The following is a 9,469-nucleotide window of genomic DNA, read 5'->3' as shown; positions in this document are numbered from 1 at the left end:
TTTGTAAGCAAACATGGTATAAAAATTTAATGATGCTGTTGATGGTAGCATGTTTAAAAAACAAAATTTGAAGCATTGCAATCACAAAGTGACGTGTGAATATAAAGTACAGCAGTGCTACTTTGTCAACTTTTTTCATTTTTCTTTTTTTTTAAAAACAAAATAGACACCTGGTAGCACAGCGACAATTCTTGGTTCTGTCTTCTCACCAGATTCAATAAGCTATTATTTACAGGAGGATCTGTACATCAATTGATCGAATAAAACAGGACCAAACTCATTCACTCTGCTAAACGGAACAGCATTCACACATAAGCTCTATGTGCAATTATGAAATGAAGACAAGAGAATTTCCCGCTCACTTTGAGCAAATGTTTGCTATCATACTAAAGAAGCAATTTGACATCACAGCACACAAGGAAATGTATTTTTGTCTAGAAAAAAAAATCAATTGTGCAAAGAGAAACAAAACAGCACAATGATATAACTGCTCCTCCCCAAAGCAGGTTCACAGAGCGGTGGATTCACAGGAAGGATTTCATTCAAAAGAAAATTCACAGCCATTTAGGCATGTTGCGCGATAAAAATGACAGCTTTTCAAAAGTGACAAATAACTTGAGGGTAAAGTTGTTCACTGTGAATGAGGCAGTTTATTTCAGATACATCTAGAATCTCAAGAGCGCTTGAGTTCAGTTAATTTGCGGAGAAGCTGCTGCTGCCTGGACCTGAGGCGCTTCTTCTCCTGGAGCTGCTGTTTCTCCCTGCCGTGCAGCTCCATGAGGTATTCCGTTGCCTGAGTCAGAATGACCACCTTTGGAGTCTTGCTTGACTCCAGGCCTGGGATCTGGTCCCGTAAAGCCAGAAAACGAGATCTGAGGTCATTCCGCCTCTTCCTCTCCAGGAAGTTGTGGTTCCGCCTGCGGTCAGTGTCCTCAGCGTCTGAGTTTTGGGGAGTATCTGAGAGGGACTGAGCTGAAAAACTTGGCTGCGGGCGGGATGCTGTGCAGATACGCTTGCTCTGAGGCTCATCTTCAGAGTCATCCTCATCATCCTCATCATCATCATCATCATCCTCCTCTTCCTCCTCCTCTGGGTCGCTGTCTGGGGAACGGGCGGCATAGTTGTGCTGCTGCCGGTGGACAGACATGTGGAAGCGTTTGGGGCAGGGGTCTGCACGGACTGTGATGGTGACTGGTTTTCGGACATTCACCAGTCGGACCCGGTTCTGCTTGCTCTCCACAGTGACTACATCAATTTCCTCTTCATCATCTGTCATCACACAGGAAAATAACTCATGAATACATGCTGAAAAGGCTCACATGAAGACACTGCAGTGTCATGCTTCATGGGATCAACATTCCTACAAACTGGATCATTAACTAAATGCAAAGAAGTGCATTATTTAAACCAACAAGCAAAACACTTCTACTCAGGCAGAGCAGCAGGGAAAGCAGAAAATTGGTTGCTAAAGTTGGCATTAATTAAGCTTTATTCGCTGAACAGTTTCAGTATGGAAATGTAAGAATTTCGGGGTGTGTGCAGCAGCAATAAATCATTTGGACTGGGTCACCCCGCCCCTCTACCGCACCCTGATTGTATTGCAGCAGAAGATAAAGAAACGAGGGAGGTTCAAGTAAAAGTGATAGGGGCGCGGTTTTCAAAAGATGGCATGAGTTTTCACAACAAGCATGTGGCGCATTGTGAAAGTATGAGTAGTAATTCAGCAAAAAGGTGACTGACTGTGGTGCTCGGGGTGACCCCTGTGGAACACAGCCCAGCTTTTTAAATAACCCATTGTTAGTGGGCAATATAATCCAGAGGCATGACAGGGTGGGGCAATTTAAACCATGACTGCTTCCTTACCAGAAGAATCGGAGCGAGACTCAGAACCAGACGACGCAGGCTTTCTGCAGCTGCTTGCCGGGAAAGTGAGGACAGCGGCGGGGTCGACGCAGTCCGTCGTCGTGGAAAGGCTACCCGGTGAGGCGCACAGCACTTTGGTCGGTCGCACCGAAATCTGTGCCACCGGGGAGACCCCGGTCTGTGCCGCAGCCGACACTCTCCCGCTGACCTTCTCCAGCTGCTTGCTGGCAGAGAAACTACTCCACATGCAGTCCCGGATTATATGGGCGTTGAGGTTGCCAAATAACTTGTCCGCGTCGGGGATGAACTGAGCCTCGCAGTCCTCGTCCTGACCCAACACTTTGGACAACCAGCTGAACTTGTCTTCAGACGAGAGGTGTGAGAAAGTCCGGGTGGGAGACATGGGAGGGGTGGGCAACAGTTCGAACTTTTTCCATATGTCCTCACTCGGCGCAGTTGACTTGTAATAATCCTCCTCAGTGTCGAAATCGTCCAAAAAATAGTGCTGATAGCAATCAAACTCCATGTTCAGGCTGAAAAATATCCACTCGGTTATTCCCAGAAATTATCAAAATGACCCCAAAGTGCTCTGAGGAAGGTCCTGCACAAGAGGAGAAAATATCGGCGATAAGCAATGATTCTTCTTACAAGTTACTCCATTAGATGTATCATCACATATCAAATATCCATCTAATGGAACATCACATTCCCAGAATAGCCTACTTCTACAAATGGGACCCCATTAATAATTGATTGCATCCTGCAGATGCTCTTTGCACTGATGGACAGAAGCCGTTAATGCACATACGGTTATTACCCTTATATGATTACATATGGCTTATATATGCCTGAGTGTTAATACAATCAATAGCAAGTTCTGAAAAGGAAAGAGGGGAAAAATGTAACTGCGTAAAAGTGAACCATTTCCTGTACGCAGCGCTTTGTTCCACTTTGCTGTGTATCGGTATAAAGGAAAAGTGGGTTGCTACGTAATCACATAGTAGGGTTTAACCTTAGAGACAGAGCTTAATTTCAGAAACTTTTACGAGTAAGACGTTAAAATGTAACTACTCACCGGATTTCTGTAGAGTGCCTGTGCGCTATTCAGGACATTGAAAATTACTCTGGCAGCCAAAGAGGCAACAACAGTCCACTGAAAATTAATTAAAAACTGTCCCCCGTTGTTCCTGGATGCGGATACTGGTATCTACCCTTTTTGTTTCTGGTAATTATTGTAAAAAATAAATTAAAAAGGACGAAAACCACCGGGGCGCAGACGGCAGGCACCAGATCCACCCCACAATAAAGAGCCACACAGTGCGTTTTTCGCGCCAGTGAGGTATCCTGTTATAAGGCGATAAAAGCGCAGGGAGGAAGGGAGGAGTCTCAGAAATATCTGCAGCGGTAGATCCGGGTAAGCCCCTTTATTTGCATCAGAGGCGGGGGGAGGCGCGCAGCCCCGCCCCGGCTGCATCTCCAGTTATGGTCCCAATAACAGACACTTTTTTTCAATATCAGTTTCATAGTTATCAGAGATTAAAAAAAAGTTTTAAAAAAGGGGGGATTTTTTGGGAGGGGGGGCGACAGACAACAATTAGGGATTGTGCACAGGGGCACTATGGAACTTTAAGTGGTTATTTTTCTAATTAAGGATCCACATTGTATTTTACTAATATTTTTACTTTAAGGCATTCAAGATGGATTTTTCAATCTATTTCAGTTTCACTTTTAACCACCTATTAGACTATTTAAGTCTAATAGATGGTTAAAAGGTTATAACTTATTGTTAGATTTTAAACACATGGGTCAAAATGAGTTCTATCTTGATTTGCAAGGCAGTAATAAACCAGCCTACTTACATTATTACATCACTGACAGGGGCTTGACGATCAAACCAATTTTGCTTCTCATGCAGAAATAAAAAAAATATTGTCCAATTGCAACTCCACTAATGTGAGGGGTTGCTCTTCTTTGCTTTCTGTGATATAAAACTGAAAATGTTGGTCAACTTTTATTGGGAAAAAAACATTATATGACACAGCATCCCTTGAAATTCAGTCAGTCCATCCATCTATCTTCTTCATCTAGTTTCAGTTTGAGGTGACCTGCATCCTGGACAGGACACTAGTCTCTGCATGTCTTTAGACTGCAGAGGGAAACCACAGCAGTAAGAAGAATCCCAATCAGTGCTTTTCACTATTTTTTTCTGATAATTTACCAAACTTGGGAGAAAATTTTTGTCTTCAAATTAATTGAATTACTGTATTACCTTGTGCACTTTACATGGCTACATTACTTAAGTTATGGATACATCTTCCATCACTGCACCCCCCATCATAATTAGCATAATATTTCCCAGATGGGAATAAATTAATATTTCACAATGCTTTGGAGACAATCAGGGTCAGTTTATTGCCTCAAGGGTCATGTCCAGACCAGTTTGATGTCTTGTTCAGTCACTGAATAAAGACAGAAGTTCGTGATCCTGTGATATAAAGAAAACGTGTGTCAGGCTTGACACCAAAGATTACTTTTAAGATTAACCCACTTTCCACTAATCTTGTTAAAATTAACAGAGCTAAGTATTTACCAACCACTTCATCAGAGAAATGGCTTCTTTTCCTTGATATATGCTGCTTCAGACCAGTTGAAAATGGTCGTGCTATCCGCCTTGATACAGATTATGGAAATTGATCTATGAAGATTTTTGATAACATCGTTTAGATATTTACTTTTAGATCAGAGAAGATATAGATTAAGGGGAGCACTTTCACAAAGCTGCATTGGTGTGAAAACCTGTTAATTTGAACAACCAAGACTTAATTTGTGTCACAAAGGACCAGAATTCAATGCAAATAGCCCTACATTTCCATACTCCATTCCCTTACAAAGACCAGATATTTACAGTCGTTCAGAGGTGTATTCTATTCCAAACTACAACCTTTTTTCACTGTTGGTCAGAGTGCCTAGTTTTATATGATCTACATTTGAACAAAAGACCCCAACAAGTAAACTATCACGATTCAGCTGCTGAGACATCTGCGAGTGGTGGTGAGGTGAGTTAACTTTAGCGAGTATATTTCAACACCAGCAAACATGTCCTAAACAAACATTTTGTTTGCTCTAAATTTTTAGTTTCCAGGCCTCAGCAGCAAGCTCTCCAGGGTGAAAAGAACAAGCCTGTAAAACATGTGCTCTTAGCGACCTGAAAATAATATAATCATGTTGAACCAGGTGATGATTAAGAAGAGACATGATTTTTCAGTGTATTGTCTGATGTGATTAAACGCTTGGCAAGCAAAAGGTTAAAGTTCACCAACGTCTCATGATCAGGGAACAGCAGGTCAAAATGACACATCACCCCCGTCCTTCACCTCCTGCCAACAATATTGATCATTTTGGTCCATAGCGTGGATGTCTCCTTTTTTAATTAATCATGTCTGAGGACAAACAAAACCTCCAGTACTCTGGTCAAATTCAATTCACGTTCTAGTAACAGATTAGTGATGGACATCTGCCCTCAGCGACCAGCATGAGGTCAAACACAAGGCCTCCATTGGACAGCTTTGATGACTGCATTTGAACATCAGCTGTTTGATAAGGTCAAGACAATTTTTTTTTTCATTTAAAATGTGAGGGCAGTCGTGCATCAATACATTCAGCAGCTTGCAACCATCAGCCAGCCAAACTGTTGTGCTTTGGATTTCCACATTTGAAATCAGGCAGTCAGATCACAAAGTCCAAAAATATATATATTTTTAAATTAGAACTCCAAACACAAGACCCAAATTCCAGAAACAAAACCTCTAAATATGAATTAGAAACTGAACAGAAACAAAACCCAACAATTGAGTAATCAATATGATTACTTCACAGACTTGAAAGTCTTCTTCTGGAGAACACTTGACACAAGTCAACAAGAAAAAGTTTCAAAGCCCGACTGGTAGCTGTTTCGGAGCTTTTGATCACATTCGAGCTTCATCAGACAACAGAGTTTGAATAGTTCCTGTTATATTTAGCAAATCCTCACTTTTTTAATCTTAAACCTTTGATCTAAATTGAATACTGACTAAGTTTAGGGTTTGCACTCAAGCTTTTGGAGACTTGTAACATACTTATGATTCACCAAACCAGTATGTTTTTGTATAAAAACTTATATCTTACACAATTTAAGATTATTTGTGCTGTAATAACGTTGCTTTACTGGTCAAGTCTTGTAGAAAAAGTTGTACTTTAACTTGACTGAATGGATGAAATATATAAAATCCTGTAATATCATTTGAATGTAGAAAAAGTTTTGCTCTGAAGCAAAAAGTAAGCTCAACATCTTCAAATGTCAGTAAGAGTCCTTTTAACCACAGATCTCAGCCTTAAGATCCTGAAACTGCACATCCCATAATTACATAGTCAACCAACCCTCAGCCTGCTATGTTGGGAATATTTCCTCCTGCCAAAAACTAGAAAACTCTGGTCCCATAAATTTCAGATGAGTCCCCTGCTCTGTCCTTCTTCTCTTTTCTGTCCCTCCACTAAAACGTGGAGATATTGTCCTCAGCAGGGGCATTGTGGGGGTAACAATGCTTAACACCAACAATAGCCAGCTCACCAAGTCATTTCCCAGCTTAACTTCAAGAGCCCACCATTGTTCTTTATTGTTATAGTAGCATATGTGTGAGGATGGTAAAAGAGAGGTTCTGGGGGGTCAGCTGACCCTCCTTGTGTAATATGTAACCCCAAGTCTGCCGCTTGAAAGCATCCAGCCCAACGCAGTGCAGGAATTTGGATGTTTTTTCAAAGATTGTCTGGAATTATCCACGTGTTACGCAAGAGGGTGTCCTTCTTTTCCCCACGACCCCTAATGACACCACCTAACCCTGACCTGTGACCCTCTGCTCTTAGGGTTCAGAGATGAGACCAGCACACATGGGACAAAGCAACGCAGCAGAGAAAAACAACATAAATAAGTCACCAACGTTATTGCTCCCTTGGCGGCAAAACACCCCATTCAGACACTCCTTCACCTCCGTCCTTAAAATAACGTAAGAACGTTATAAGCAGAGTACAAGTTTTACCTGCTTGCAACTGTCATAACGATCTCTATCTGTTACACCATGCATTATGTCGGCTTTTACTATAAGCTATCACTTATCTGGTCATTTCCTCACTAAAGAGCAGATATGGATATGCAGCTCAAGTTCCCAGACAGACCTTTGCAGTAGAAAATGTAGAACATTTATTTAAATCTTTAGATACATTGCTTAGATACATACGTTGCTTTCTTACACCAGTGCAATACTTAAAGATAGAAGTTGCTCAGTTCACATCACTCCTCCACTTGAAAATAAAGAACATACCAAGGTCATTTATAAAACTTAAAACATGTGCTAACGTGTGTAAGAGCAATAGTGACAAAGAGATTTATACCTGGATGAATTATTCAAATGCTGTTTCATTGCAGCAGCTATGGACAGACTCAGACTGCCATCTGGTGTTTGTTAACTGTAAATACTCATGGAACTGCCACACCTCTCCACCCACTACTGCCGGGATGCCCAGAGGAAGAAAAAGGAGAGAAGGAAGGAACTTATTTGAATAAAAGGGCAATTAAAATATTATCAGCAATAATCTAAAGTAAAAAACTGAAGTACTCCTCATGCAGAATGGCAGATTCTGTGACCATTACTGATATATTGATGTTCTTTGCATTTTACGTGCAGCTGGTCAGCTCATTTGACTCATATCTTTACATTTGACGTACATCTAACTTGTCAACAGTGTATTCTTTTATAAGATGGACACAAGATTGTAAATGTGCTGTCAAGAAGGTGAAGTAAAAAGAACCAAAAATTCCTCTCATAGATAGAAAAAGTAGCATAAGCCAAAAAAAGAAAAACATACTCAATGTAATCATTAAAGTGTCTGGAAATTATACTTAACTGCAGTATATGAGTGAATGTAGGACACATTCAACTACAGGAATGGTTTCCAGCACCCATGCGTCATAGCAAGGAGAACAAATTCAATAAGTCAGCAGCAGTCTTATGACAGACCACAGTGGAAATAATTGAGAATCTTCTCTAAGCAGCTATTACTGACAGCACTGTGAGCAGATGTACAGATTCATATATATTAATCTATATCTGAGAGAACATTTAACTGGTTTAAATATAGACAAACACAAGTATTTAATTGTTGATAATGATCCTTTTGTTAAGGGGTAAGGGTAAACAAGCTCTGGAAAGCCAGACAGCTAAACTGATGCATTTAAGAGACCCCCCCCTCTATGTGGGATATGTTGTGAATGATATAAGCTGTCAAATTTGAACTAAAATCCAGACACAGGCAAACCTGTAAATGTTGTTTAATTTCTTTGAATGTTTTTTGGTGTTGTTGGTCTGTTTCCAGCTCATAGATATGCATCACCATAAAATAGTAAATCATAAATCAATAGAGTAATAAGTCAATGATTAATTGGAGTCTGAGATGAATGAGAATTCAGCTTTATCAGGTCCATTTTTTTATTTTCTTGCCGTGTGAGATTGATGCGCAGTTGATGGCGCTGTGATCCATTTTAATAAAGAGGCATCTGAAGGCTGTTCATTTTCTTCCCTTTCCATTAACCAAAACTCTAAAAACTCATACTTATCTAGTACTTTTAATAAAAAAAATATGGAATATTGTTTCTTTACTTTTCTTTTCTTTTCATTTGGGCAATAATAGCTAACAACTATGGCTTCTGAAGCAATAATTAACAATAATGGTCACATTAGTCCAAGGATTGAGTAGAGCCCACTTATGACATATCAGAAATGTTATTCAACTTTTTATATATCATCATACCTAAGTTATCTAACTGCTAACATCCTGCCAAACCTATCAACCTCTACATTGATTCCCAAATGAATCATTTTTGTCCTTTCTGTTTTTCTGTGAACAAGATTTAAAGTCCAGTTATGCCTAAAGGAACACAACAGCCATAAAGGAGAAGATTGATGTCAAAAGCTAAACTTCTAGATAATTCATTAAACATTTAGTACCCAGCTAGAAAGTACTTTCCCCACCTCATCCAATTCCTTAATCCAAGGACCCGAAAGTTATCCTCAAATAACCCATGAACCACATTCTCCATGGGTAAAGGCAGCAGTTGTCTAAATAGTAGAATTCAGTGAGCTGTCAGGTCTAATATGACAAAGATGGAATTGGCATTTGTTGTACATGATTCCTGATGCATCAAATTTCAGATATCCCACTGAAAAATATTCAAATCAGCTTGAATAACATCAGTGTTTTCAGTGCTCTCTGACTAAAACTGTGACACAGATTGGCATAATGGTTTTGCCATCTTGTGCTAGAGGAAATAACTCTGCTCAAGTAAGGCTTGAACAATATCTCAGAACCAGTCTGGGAACAGTCTATTTGCTGAAAAACTGAACCAGGTCTGTATCTTGACAAAATTAAGGTCTGGACACAAGGTCCATTGTTCTGAATCAGGCTAAATGTGCCCATTCTAAGCATGAAGTGGCCCAAATCCACACACCCAAAACTGAGGCAAATCTGGTGACCTTCACATGAAATGAGCTCATCAGAAAGGAGGAGTAGACATAGA

At 40.2% G+C, this 9,469-nt stretch overlaps 1 protein-coding gene across 1 annotated transcript; it reads right to left on the bottom strand.

Annotated features, from left to right (window-relative positions):
• On the bottom strand, positions 1-3,232 carry LOC140270378 (protein L-Myc-1b-like). Its single transcript, XM_072365516.1, has 3 exons — positions 2,939-3,232; positions 1,864-2,464; positions 1-1,269 (listed from the first exon to the last, which is right to left on the bottom strand). Exons 2-3 carry the CDS (start codon positions 2,387-2,389, stop codon positions 674-676), a joined length of 1,122 nt encoding a protein of 373 aa, XP_072221617.1. The 5' UTR covers positions 2,390-2,464; positions 2,939-3,232; the 3' UTR covers positions 1-673.
• Positions 3,233-9,469: the final 6,237 nt, after the last annotated feature.

This window comes from Leuresthes tenuis, unplaced genomic scaffold, assembly GCF_036924035.1.
Source record: "Leuresthes tenuis unplaced genomic scaffold, fLeuTen1.0.hap1 SCAF_15, whole genome shotgun sequence".
In the NCBI taxonomy this organism is placed as follows: Eukaryota; Metazoa; Chordata; class Actinopteri; order Atheriniformes; family Atherinopsidae; genus Leuresthes; species Leuresthes tenuis.
This window is presented reverse-complemented; position numbering and strand designations above follow the sequence as displayed.

What these genes read in the sequence shown, in the direction of transcription:
- LOC140270378 (XM_072365516.1), bottom strand. Translation starts at nt 2,389, where the DNA reads ATGGAGTTTGATTGCTATCAGCACTATTTTTTGGACGATTTCGACACT. An exon ending in GTCTCGCTCCGATTCTTCTG is followed by an intron (nt 1,270 to 1,863) that starts GTAAGGAAGCAG and finishes GTGTGATGACAG; the next exon opens with ATGATGAAGAGGAAATTGAT.